At 38.9% G+C, this 13,348-nt stretch overlaps 1 protein-coding gene across 3 annotated transcripts in view; it reads left to right on the forward strand.

The window, feature by feature from the left end:
* NTRK2 (neurotrophic receptor tyrosine kinase 2) overlaps positions 1 to 13,348 on the forward strand; it is a 203,253-nt gene that overhangs the window by 109,755 nt on the left and 80,150 nt on the right. For all 3 annotated transcript variants that reach the window (XM_065745542.1, XM_065745535.1, XM_065745536.1), the window contains one exon: positions 9,471 to 9,659. In XM_065745542.1, coding sequence (XP_065601614.1) covers positions 9,471 to 9,659 — 189 coding nt within the window. The remainder of the gene's footprint in view (positions 1 to 9,470; positions 9,660 to 13,348) is intronic.

The raw sequence follows: 13,348 nt of genomic DNA on the forward strand, positions 1-13,348 counted from the left end.
TGTCCTTATGCATCTCTTCAGACACCTCTTTAGGATTAAAAAAATAATAATCAAATATTCAGGATTTTTTTTTTAATTTGATCTGAGTATTTTTAGAGATTTTTATCTAGTGTTTTCAACTGATTTGCTTGGATGGGAAAGGCCTGCTAGTTGCATGAAACAATAGGGAAGAGTTTATAGAAGGGAAATAGTTCATTGCAGCTTGTTTAAAAAATAAGCAACAACAAAGTATCAGGGGATATTTCTCCACTATCTAGCATATCTACCAGATCTTCTAACTATGTCTATCTAAAAAGACTTTGCAAAATTTTTCCAGTTGATAATCCCAAATAGCTTTACTGTTCTCTCAGGTAAAGACTTAACTGTCAAAGCAGCATGGAGAAACTTAGCCTTGCTTCTGAACACTTTGTGTTTATCTTCTAAACAACAGAGAAACATTCCTAGACCTAGGAATGAGGATGTTAATCCTTCTATTATTTATGAGAAGTGTTAAGGTAAACAATTGTTAATTAGATAGTTACTTAATGAAATGAAAGGCAACAAGGATCTAATGTGGGGTGAATTATTCTTTCCCACTTGATACCAACAAGCACATTCCAGCTGATCTTGTTTCTTATTGTAGTGATTTTTCCCCGCAGTGTTTTTGAAGGATTCTAATTTTATCCATGTTTCCTACTGTTTTCCAAACCTGCAGGTGGCTATAGTTAATGGTCTTGGTGATCTATATCAAAAAAGATAAAGCATTTTTTCCTTCCTTCTTTCAGATTTTCTGCTTCCCTGTGTCCTTATTTCTCTGGCTCTCAGATTTGTATTGATTAATACACCACATCCCTGCTAGATTTTTGTCTCCAATCTGTGTCTCAGCCAATAACAAGAGGCCATAAATTCCTCATGCTTTGTGATAGAGCACATCATCTGAGCAGCAGATAACTGCAGATGTGTCTGTGAGACAGCAGGCAGCTGCATGGCCACACTTATCCTGCAGCTGGAGGAGGGCTGTACGTCTGGGGGTACATGGTTTGGTGACAGGGGCTGTCCATTCTTTCCTGTCCTGCCTGTGACTTTGACAAAGATCCCACCTGCAGAGTGGAGCAAATCAGTGAGCCACACAGAGCTCCTCCCACTGCCCGCAAAACAGCAATAATGGTAGCACATACCTCGCAGAGGACGAACAGTTAGATTTATTGGTGGTAGTGTTTAGGAGTCTGTGCTGCAGGATGAGGATTTGTGGATGGCATCCTTGATGACAGTCACCTGTGAAGGAAGACAGAAAGGATTACCCATCTTCCGTCCTTCATGGACAGCATTTGAAAAATGCTATGCATTACTGTTGTGGTTTAGCCTGGCAGGCAGCTAAGCAGCACACTACCTCCCATCCATTCCCCACAGTGGGATGTGGGAGAGAATCAGGACAATGAAAGTGTGAACATTCACAGGTTGAGAGATAAAGACAGTTTAATAGTTTAAGCTAAATCTGCATGTACCAGCGAAACAAAACAAGGGATTTGTTCACTGCTTCCAATGGGCAAGCAGATGTTCAGCCACTTCCAAGGAAAGCTGGGCTCATCACGCATAATGATGTACTGGGGAGACAAATGCCTCTACTCTGAACTATTCCCCTTCCTCCTTCTTAGCCCCAGCTTTAATCACTGAGCATGAGGTCACATAGTGTGTCATCTCTTTGGTCAGTCTGGGTCAGCTGCCCTGGCTCTATCCTGCCCTTCTTTCCCCATGCAGCCTCTTTCCTGGCAAGGCACCATGAGATGCTGTGAAGTCCTTGGCTCAGTGTAATCACTGCTCTGCAACAGTGAAAATATCCCTGCTTTAACTGCACAAATCATCAAAAATCCCAAACATGGCATAATACAAGCCTCTGAAATAAAGTATAATAATAATCCCAGCCAAAACAAGAACAATTAGAGACCTCTTATTTCTTCCTACAGGGTTTTGCAGTGCTGCAAAGTAGGTTTCTTGGATGAACTGCCTTGTCAGCCTGTCGCAGACCTAGACATCTATTCTGGTCTGTTCCTGCATCTTGTAGGTTGCACGGTTTTAGGGGAATCACTTGCTTTATGAAGCAGACCTAAAGAAGTTTCTAGGATGTTTTCCTTAACTGGAAATTTCCCTTGCAGAGATTATGACCTCTGGAATGCACTAGGGTTGTAAAGGGGCGTGTGAATACATGCATACATGAAAATATAGATGAGGCTGTGAGAGAAAAAGCAGTTAGACTGGCACTGACTAGAGCTCTTTCACAATCGTCTTCCAGAATAAAGCTGGATAACAAATAAGCAGCTGTGTCTCTCAGATTAAAAGCAACAGCTATAAGGCCTGATGAAATATTTGAGTGGCTAAAATCTGTGCAGAGCTGTTTCAGTGGAAACATTTCAGTGGAAACGTTTCAGTGGAAATTGATTGCACATAAATTTATATCTGAAGGAGTCAGGCATTTGAAACAAGTTTTTCAGCAAGAACTTGCATTTTAGGGGAAAGGCATTTTGGTCACTATGGCTGACCTTTGATAGCTGGCAACGCTGTAGATTTGTTACTGTGAAACTGACTAACCTACCCTTTAATTACAGTCATGGGCACTTGTTGCTTAAGCTATTCTGTGTAGGGAAGAAAATAATTTGTCACTAACTTACTTTTTTTTTGTATGAATGTGATACAGTATTACTACAACAAATAAGGAAACATAAAACACTGATTTTCATGTGAAAACAAAAGCAAAATTCTTTGGAGACTGTATCACTTTGGTTAATTTTTAACTCTGTCAAAGTTCTCTGTCTCCATTACGATCTTCAAGCAAATGCCTCCCCCTTGTTTAGCAATAGTTGCAGGTGAAGAGACTCCTGTAGTCTGCCTCTTGATTTAAAACCTCTATTTCCAGCTAATTTCTCCTGCAAAAGCTCTCCAAGGAGCCCCCTTTCCTCTCTTAATTCAGAGATTCTTGGAGAGGGAGCTTCTGAATCATGTGCTGACTGGAGGCATTCGTCTGCTGGGTGGGGAAGTTCTCTGGGTCCCTGGATCAACATCCATTCTGTTTCCTCTGACTTCCTCGAGGCATGGTCCTGGATGACAAATGAATATTTTGGGCAGTATTGGAAAGTTTTTCTTGCCTCATGTGTCCAGAAACAATGGAGTGCAAGCTTAAACAAGCTCTGCTGAATGCAAATCTGTTGAACAGATTGATGATATCTGTCAGAAGATGTGAAATTATTTGTCTTCAAAACACCCAAGCCTGACAAGTCTCAGTTTTCTGTGTCACAAACTTAATGTCACAGCATAGTTTTTGGCTCAGTGTGCTGTACCAGGATGGAAGGGCATGTATTTGTTTGAGGTCTGAAAAGCAGTTGGCTCCATCAGGAGAGACTTCGGTATAAAGCTGCTTGGGGTGATCTTCTATCTCCTTCACCACAAACAAAGGAATATGAATCCCATATCATTCACTGGCAACTGCTTGTGGCAGTGACTATTAAGATGACAGCACTGAGGCTAACACTGATGGCTGTGTTCTGGAAAGCTGTTAGAGATGTTTTAAGATACAAAGAGGGTTGGCTGGAAGGTGGAGAGAAGCAAGAAAAGCTATTGCTCTGCACAGCTGAACTGCTGAGAAAGCACAGGAACACTGTGCTGTGCTCCTTCCCTTATGAAAAGCAGCAAAGCAAAAAGCATCATTTTAACAAGTCCACTCTGGATTTGCAGAAGGGTCTCAGTTTATTTCAGACAGCCCCACTAACTGAAGTGAGTCTAAGCTGTTTTTTCTTTGGGAAGCTTATTCAGCTGGCTTTGATTTTTCTCCTTGCATTCTATTTTTGGCTCTTAACTCAATTCTCTGTATTTAGCGTGGAGCATTTTAAGAGACCAATAATATAAAACAATGTTGTTATAATTGCATTGCCCTCTATTAGGCTGGGCTCTCATATTCAGTCTAGCAGAACTGAATAAATATTATTTGACATCACAGTCACCTATATCTGTTGAATTCAGGAATGTGAAAGAGTATTCAAAATAAGGTTTGTAGCACCTGGGTCGAAAAAAAAGAGAAAAAAAAAAGTGTGCCAAGCCATGACTCATAAGTTGTCTTCTAAAGGGAGTGAAAGATAAAATAGGAATTCAACAGTTGAGCTAAAAGGATGTCTGTTCTGGTAGAAAACTTGAATCTTAACTCTGTAATAAAAGAATTTGAATCAGCGCTTTTTCTGAAGCACAAAACTTACATGTTAATCATGAAAAAAAAAAAAAAAGAAGAAGAAGAAAGTGGAATCTACAGCAATTATGGAAGCTTGTGGGGAGTGAAATCTCAGGTAAATTGTTTTAGAACAAGTTATTTAACTACACCTCTCCCAGAAGGAGAGAAGATTCATTATGGCCTTAAAATCTAGCAGAGGTGATGCTGACTGATGTGATGTATATTTACTGTCCTGCTTTTGACTTGTGGTGTGTCATTACCATTTGTCCCTGCTTTGTCTCAAAGCAAGACGAGCTAATGCTAGTGCAAGGTAAACTGAGAAATCTTTCTATCCATCAGTGTCATTTTTTATGAAAGGAGCCATGGTTAATAAGACATAATGACACAAAAGTCGGCTCTATAAGTAATCCTCTTTACCTGAACTCCCTTCTTGCTTATTAAGCATATGTGTGCCTGTAATAAAACAGCTCCTATCACAATGCTAAAATAGGCTCTTTTTTTATTTTATTTTATTTTATTTTTTTGGTAACTATGACTCCCAGCATGGCATTAGTAGTGACATCAGGGATAATTCAAGTGATGGGTAATACACAGAAGTGCGTTGTGAGGGGGATGCAGGATATTGCAGTCTTCAAGAGATCTTTAGTTAGAGTTTAGGGAGTAAACATGCATGAAGTAAATTGCTTATATCTTTGACAAAGTAGGTGAAAGAAGTAGATGGACACTTGTAATCACTTTTGACCCCCTAAACTAAAGTCTTAAGAATATGTGCATACAAGGCCATGCTAGATGCAAAACAAGACCATGTGTTCTTTCCAGTTCTACCTTTGAGAACCTCTCATTTCTATTTTTTGAGCTTGCTTGGCTGAGTCATGCTGTTATTCAATATAGGACTCTTTCCATACTTTCATACACAGGAGGGTCATGTGGATTATTTCAGTGGCAGCAAGTAGTCAGATATGTTCACACAGCCAACTTCTTAAGTATGTGCTGAAGTCTGGAATACTGTGAAGCAAAACCGAGCTCCAGCAAATAACAGAGTAGATAGGTGAGAGTACCATACATGCTAGAACTTCATTACCTCTTGATGGCACAGGAGCAGAATGAAAAGATGTATTTTATGGCCATGGCACTCTTTCTTTTGGGCAGAAATAGCAGAATACTTTGAAGTTGATAGTATTAAATACTGTTTATAAATCTAAGAAAATTGGTGTGAGGCAAGTGAAGGACAGTGCAGAGATGCTCTGTTGAAGAGGGAGCACAGAGATGCAGAGATGAGCTGTGTTCAGGGAGGGATGTCCTGTGCTGGTAACCCTGTGTCATTGGTTCTGGTAAGCCAACACCCCTATCCCCACATAGCATGTGACTGTCTCAAGTTTTATGCAAGGCATACAGCAAGAGTAGCCTGCTGATTCTGCTTGTCCTCACACTAAGTCTTAAGATCATTCACAGCCTAGGGATATGAAGAGTGTTTTGGATTTTCCATAGCTTGTCCATTTAGAATATAATTGCTTTTCTTACATGTCAACACTTTTTCTGATAGCTATTTCTTTTGTATACAGAGGGATTTTTCTTGAGCCTAGGCCATGCACAACGGACAGTTTCTTAGCTCAGCATCAGGGAGTATAGAAATGCAACTCTTCAGTGTGTAGTTCTCATCTTTCTTCTCTGGGACAGCTGGCTCCAGCTTCTGTCTTAAGACAAGAAATTCAGTAAAAAAGTGGTAACAAGGAAGATGTTGAGAAGCATAGTGAAGACAGAGAAAGCCCCCGCAGTTTTCTTAAAAGCTCAAGCTTAAAAGCTATTGGCAATAGTCCTCAAAATCCATTATTTTAACTTTCACCAAAGACATTTTGTCTAAGATTTTCAGATTTTTGATGTAAAACCAACAGCAGACTTGATAAAAAAAAAAAAAAAGAATCAATAATAGGGACTGCAGGTAACTGCCATACTCATTCTACTTTTGACAACTAATAAAGAGTCCTCATTTAATCTTCATGAAACCATACTTTAAGGTACTTTAAGAAATTATCTTTTGATTTGAGCTCAGTGTAAATCAGAAAAGGGCAATCCTAGTTTTTTTTTTTTTTGTCAGCACAGACGGTGGGCTCATCTTGCATCTAGGAAAATGGCTTTGATTTACTGGAATATCAGTCACAGGCTGCTGCTGTGAGCAGAGAACTGCAGTGCTGGTCTGTAATTGCAATGTGACTTAATACAATCAAAAATGAAATGCATCTTCACAGCAAGCAGTCAGTCTGGCAGATATGCAAGTATTTGAACAGTTTGCCTACCAGTTTGCTCTAGTTCTCTAAAAGATCCCAGCCTCTTTGAAAGGCTATGAGCTCAGTTGCCTCTGATGGACAAAGATTCTCATTTGTGGCACTGGATTTGGCTTACGTAGAAGAAGTACAGAGTAAAAGGAAATAGGATTTTGTAATCCAAACAACTGTTTCCAGAGATCACTGAATGAGCTGACCAATTACTAGTAAATGACAGTGGTCAACAAATGATGCAACACAAATTTCCTACATTTAATCTTTTCTTAAAAAAGAAATTTTTCTTAGAATTTTTTTCTTAAAAAAAAAAAAAAAAAAACTCCTGTTTTTTTTTTTAAAAAAAAAAAAAAAACTACTGTTGAGGAGTCATCTAGTTTTCCAGGTTTTCCTCATCTACATCAGAGAGTCTAATACAGTTGGAACCTCCTTCACACCACAAGGATGTCAAGCTTGTACATGTTATCTAAACTGAGTGAATAGATTTATGGAACAGTTGGCTACTTTTCACCTGCAGCACTTTGCAGTTTTCACTGACTGAAGAAAAGTCCACCATGCAAAATCAACTCTTAGAGTAGCAAAGAAATTATATGGTGAACAGAATGAGTTTCTATTCATTATACTGCTCTAATATCTAGAAATATGTAATGGACACTTTTCCTTGCCATCACCTCTATTAAATTACAGAGGCTAGAGCATTTGTCCATTTTCTGTAAGAGGAGGGATTTGACCCTCATACAAGATCTTTATTAGTATAAAAGGACTGCATTTTACCAAGAACACTTGTATTTGCCTGCCTGCTTTTTGGTGCCATTAGCTTGACATTCAGATATTTGAGAGACCTTAGAATGATCTCAACAAAAAAAATTGCGTACAGTTTTAAATGCGTTTGCACTCTAATTCCACTGCACATAACTCACACACCTGAAAAATATGTTGTGACTTCATGTAAGTATCTTGTGTACCATCTGAGGAGCCATTTCCCACAGTTTGCTGGGCTCTGCAGTTCATTAGAGAAATCTTCACCAAAAACTCTTAATCCTGGCAGCTTTCCTAGTAGAATCAATCTCAGTGATCAGTAATGACAAAAACAGTCTCGGTATTAGTATTTCACTTGATAAATTGCAGAGATCTAGGCTTCACTTACATTTGTCAACAATGACTTTCCAGTGAAGTGCAAGGCATTTGAAAAATTACCTCTAATGTTTCAAGCTAGAGGGAGGGAAGTACTTTTTCAAACTATGAGAACATTTCCCTCATGAACCATTAAACCAACTGGGGAAAAAGGAAAGCAGGACAGGGGTAGGAGTATACTCGAGCCTCTAAAGCTAGGGTTGAATGACCACATGCCGAATTATTTTACTCCTGTGAGCGACACCATGAAATGATAAAGTGTTTTTGTTATGATATAGTGCACCACAAAACACTAAAGGTGTCTAAATTTCCTTTCTTTAAATCTGATCTTTCTAGGCTGATGTGCTTGGGCCTGTCCTTGTTCTGTAATTGTGTGTTCACTGTGGTAAATCTTGCTCATCTTCTCTCAAATCTTCTGCGATGGGTCCACAGGACCTGCTGTTAGTACCCATTCTCTCTGTTTCTGTATCCTTCACCTCTCCCACTGACACAGATACCATCTTCCTGCTGGGGTGCTTGTACCCGTCATGCCTCTGTACTTTCCTGTCTAACCTAAAACTCAGTTTGGGACACTTTGCAAAGGGGCAATTAATATGAATGGAGCTGTTAGTCTTCCCCAGGCTCCTCTCTGCTACTCTGTTCTTTAGAAGAGAGGGTGAAGCAAACAAAGGTGTCTTCTGAGGATGCCCTTCCAGGGTAGGCACATCAAGACGGTGAATCATTCTGTTTCTAGCATCATCTATTGATTGTTAACATTAAATTACATGAATGCCTCCTCAAAAGCACCAGTTAATTTGTATGGAGAATTATCTGAAATGTGATGTGCTCAATGTCTGCTGTCTCTTCAGTTGTCTGTTTAGGCAAAATGTTGTTACTGCTAGTTGGTGACTGGTTTTCTTTGAATATTGGTTGTAAATTAGAAGTTGTAATGGAGAATTTAGACAGCAGGGTTAGGTCACAAGTGTTCAAATGGTTTCTGCACTGATCTTGTTTTAGATCAAAAGCCCCAGTGGCTCACACAAGTGAAACACTGCTAGGTATTTTTTGTAACCAGTTGTAAGGTTTTTAACTCCATGGCACTTTGGTTAGAAGCATAAATTGTAAAGTGTAAATAAAATAAAAACTGTAAATAAATCACTGACCAAAATGAACCTTTTCCTGGAAGGTGACTAGTCTTAGATATGTGTGGGAATGGAGGAGCCAGAAAAATGTTCTGGTCAGAAGGAGCCTGTATGCAGCGACTCCATATTTTGCAGTGGGATGTAATATGTCTTTCCTACTACTTAGGGCATGTGCCTTTCACCTCCTGTGGCTGTCAACACTATCCATTCAATTTTAATCCTTGGCAACATTGTTTTTTGGAAATGACACAACTTCCCCCATCAGGATGAACACTTCTCCATTTTGTTTCTTTTGTTTGTTTGTTTGTTTTCTTGTTTTAATGCCACATCAAAGAGAAGAGAGACATTTCCCAAAGTTAGTGAAAACGGTGTTATTGCTGTGTGATCCAAGAAGGTCTTAAGCCGAAAAATTTGATATGTGTATTTCACAGCTTATTTCAGAGAACGATAGGAGTTCATCAAATTTGGAGAACTCTACCAGTGATATATTATGCTGAATCCTGACATATTTAGTCTATCTGATCTACTAGTGCAAAAATCTACTTCACATTCCAACTCTAGAATGGATGACCTACCAATTGTATATCTACACCTAGACATATAAAATTCATAAGGTAAGATCATCAAGGCACATACAGAGAGTGTTTAAATATTAGGATGGAGGTTAACCTGTTGAAAAAAGGAAAAAAAGAATGGTCTGAGGGAAGCATTTGCTGAATTAAGGCGAATCTTTGTTTCTAACTCTAGGTCCTTCTTCAGTTATCAGCAATGATGACGATTCAGCCAGTCCTCTCCATCACATCTCAAATGGCAGTAACACTCCATCTTCTTCTGAGGGAGGTCCTGATGCGGTCATCATTGGGATGACAAAAATTCCAGTCATTGAAAATCCCCAGTACTTTGGAATTACCAACAGTCAGCTCAAGACAGATACCTGTAAGTACAAAGAATTATATGTACTTCAGTCATTCATTTTTCTTGTGCAAGTGCTGGGGCTCCGTAACAGAGCTAACAGAAAAAAATATAAAGAGTTTAAATTCCTGGGAGTGAAAGGGTGGGGTTAAAATGTCTGCAATTTGTTTAAGGTACATGGGATGAACTGCTTTACATCTGTCAAAGCCAAATTCAGACCATGTAATGAGTCAATTGATTCATTAGTGTTATGGTCAAAACCCAGTCCATGTTCCATCAAAGTCATTGGTAGCCTTTCCATTGATTTCAGTGGTCTTTGGCCAGTCCTGTGCACTAAGTGCTTTCTTGGGAGAAAACAAATGCTGGGTCAGAAACAGTAGTCAGTACTGTTACATACTCACTGATTTTGTTTTGAAAATGAACATATCTTGATTTTGAAATCTAAGAGTTTGTAAAGTTTTAAGAATCAATAAAGGGTAAAAATTCCATTCTTTTAATTTAGCTGTATAGTTCAACCTCTGTAGCTGGAAAAGACATTAAATATTTTTTAAAAGAGCATGAGGTTGCTTAGTGGACAATAAATGTCACATACAAATTATTTCATGCTCAGTTAGAAGAAGATGAAATGTAAAAACTATGAAGAGTTAAAAATAATTAACTACGCATAGCTAAAAACGATCATCCCTAACTTCAGCTACTGCTTTTCTAACTTATTAACAGTTGCAGAGTTGGACATGCAAAATGTTTTTTGAACCAGCTACTAGCGGTGCAGTAGATAACTGAAAAAATACCTAGATGGTATTGTGATTAATAGCAGCTGTAGTATTTACTATTTTTTCATCAGTACATTTGGGTCTTTAAGTGTTTCAGCCATCTTTTTTGCCTCCATTTTTTTTTTAATTTTGTGTGTGTGTGTGTGTGTGTGTGTGTGTTTGTGTATGTGTGTGAATGTATAAACAGTTTCCCTGAAAGTCTGATCTGTTTCTCTGGGAATTCATTCCAGAAATACCCAGTGCAATTGATGAGCACTGAGTGTACAACTAAGAGATGCTACTACCTGCCTTTATACTACTTAGAGTGATACAGATTCAAAGCATAGGGTACTGTTTAGGACTTGACTGCCTAGGTCATAAACCTTTGTCTCCAGTTCTGCAAAGCTTAAATGCTGTAATAACAATCCTCTTTGACCTGTGCATGAATGTGTGCATGCATACATATGTGCATCTAAGGTGGTAAACACCAATACTGTACTACCTACTTATCTTCTAAACATTGATATCCACATCATGATTACTGCACTAAGAACAGCAGTCCACACAAGAATACTCCTGCCATGCAAGAGAAGGGATTTTTTCTGCTCTTATTTTACATTTCTGATGTTCTCCTTTACTATGGTTTTTGTGTGTATGATGCTATTTTAAGATTTAGAAGTACCCCATTATCTCTTCTACCAAAGGATATTTGAATAATTTGGCCTAGCATATGTGGTAGGATTTATCAAATAGTCACTTGATCAGTACAAGGAAAACGTTATACAGATGCATTGTGATTAGAACATTAATTCCTGTGAAAAATAGAAGCCACTAGGGAATTAGAAATGGGCAACATGCCCGCTAGAGCTCTCTAATGTTATATAAAAGGTCATGCTTTTAAATATGAGGCTACCATACCTCCGTTCCCAGCTGCATTAGACAGCATTATAATTGTTTAAATAAACATTAGTGACTATGGAGGATTTCACTTTCAACATTAATGTTGAAACAACATACATGCTGTTCTGAAGAAAAATACACAAAAAAGTGTATGAAAACATGGAATTATCTCACATTTAGTAAGCTGCACATTAAGTACAGACACATTAAATCACAGCTAAGTAGCACTAAGTAGGTCCTGATCCTAAAAATACGCAAGTCTGTGTTCGGTTTTGTGTGCTGCAATGAAACCCACATGGTGTCAGGGAAATTAATCACAGTACATGAAGTTCAGCTTGTGCATAAATGTTTGCAGGATATGGCTCAAGGCTTTTCTATGGTGCTCTGGGGAAATCTGTGGGACTGATGCTCTGCATTTTGCCACATTGCCATGGTGGTCCTAGTCTTTGTGTTTTTTATTGTAGCAAAGAAAATCAGACAAACTGTGACAGTGTATAAACCAAGGCAGACACATGTGAACACATATGCTCATGCCACACACCTGGACACATGTGAACATGCATGTTCACACCACACATCTGAATTTATCTGGGCATGTATGTGAACATGTTCAGATATCACACATATGAACACATGCAAATGTGTGAACACATACATGCCTGACTCGTGTGAATATGCATTTAAACACTGCACATGTGAACGTGCTTGTACACACGAGTGCATATCACACGAACACACTTTAACAGTGTTTGTCAGAGTCCTTTAAGCCTGTCACGCAGATCAGTTTTGCCTTGACTCCATGATTTTTTTGAATGCTGCTCATGTGATCCCGTATCATATAGTGCATACCCCTTTATCACCAGCTGTCCAAAGGGTCTGATATTTACCCTCTACTCAGCTCTGTTGAGGCAATACTTGGAGCATTGTATCCAGATCTGAGAACCTTGCTATGGAACATGGCCATACTATAAAGAGTACAACACATGGCCATCAAAATGCTGAAAAGCCTAGAGCATCTCTCCTGTGAGGAGAAGCTGACAGAGCCAGGACTGTTCAGCCTAAAGAAGAACATTCTCAGGAGGATCTTTGTCCAAGCATACAAAAGCATGATACAACTTTTCAGAGAACAGTGCCAGACTCTTTCCAGTGGTGCCCAGTATCAGGACAAGGAAACGAGCACAAAGTGAGACACAGGATGTTTCCCCTGAAGAACAAGCAGCACTTCAGGGCTGTGTGGTTGGCAGAGCACTGGCACAAGCTGCCCAGAGGTTGTGGAATCTCCTTCTTGGAGATCTTCAACAAGTCTGGATATGATCCTGGGCACCCTACTCTGGCTGTCCCTGCTTGTGCAGGAGCTGTAGCTGATGGACACAGAAGGCCCTACCAACCACAGCCCCTCAACCATTCTGTGATTACATCATCTGTCTGGTACAAAGGGAAAAACAAATTATATGATAGGAAAAAGGTCCTCTGTGAATGATTTCACATACTCTTGTTCTATCTCTCTCACTTCCTTGTTAGTACAGAGCTGTGCTTGTCTTTTCATAACCCGTCAGCTTCCTCTTGATGTATATATTTGGAATTTATAAAGCTCTCAGCTAAGTAGCTCTCATACCTTTTTCCTGTTTACAATAACCAGATATCACCTAGTTTCTCATCTGCATTCTCATCTGCAAGATAATTTACATTTATGGTTATTTCCTATCTTGTCTAAGTTACATTGTCCTCTATCATTAAACACAAAAATCACTGACAGTCCCACTGAAAAAGAATTTAGTGAATGCAGGTCTGTAGAAAGGTGTGAGATTCCAATCTAGGTGAAACTATATGCAGATTGAATTGTGGTTTTCGCAGAAGTTGAAGGCGTAGATCTGCTGCGATTAGTAAGTAGAATTTCGTGGCCAACTTAAGAAGTACTTTGACTTCTGTAAGGATAAGCATTTCCAAGTAAATTTTATCAAGCTCCACTGCATAGTATTAAAAATGTGCATGTTTGGAAGAAAATTTAAAAAATTGATTGCAGTAAATTTAATCTGAAATTCTGACACTGTATCAGTGTAT

This window comes from Cyrtonyx montezumae, unplaced genomic scaffold (assembly GCF_038088225.1).
Source record: "Cyrtonyx montezumae isolate F1298 unplaced genomic scaffold, pur_monq_1.0 scaffold_36, whole genome shotgun sequence".
Classification (NCBI taxonomy): domain Eukaryota; kingdom Metazoa; phylum Chordata; class Aves; order Galliformes; family Odontophoridae; genus Cyrtonyx; species Cyrtonyx montezumae.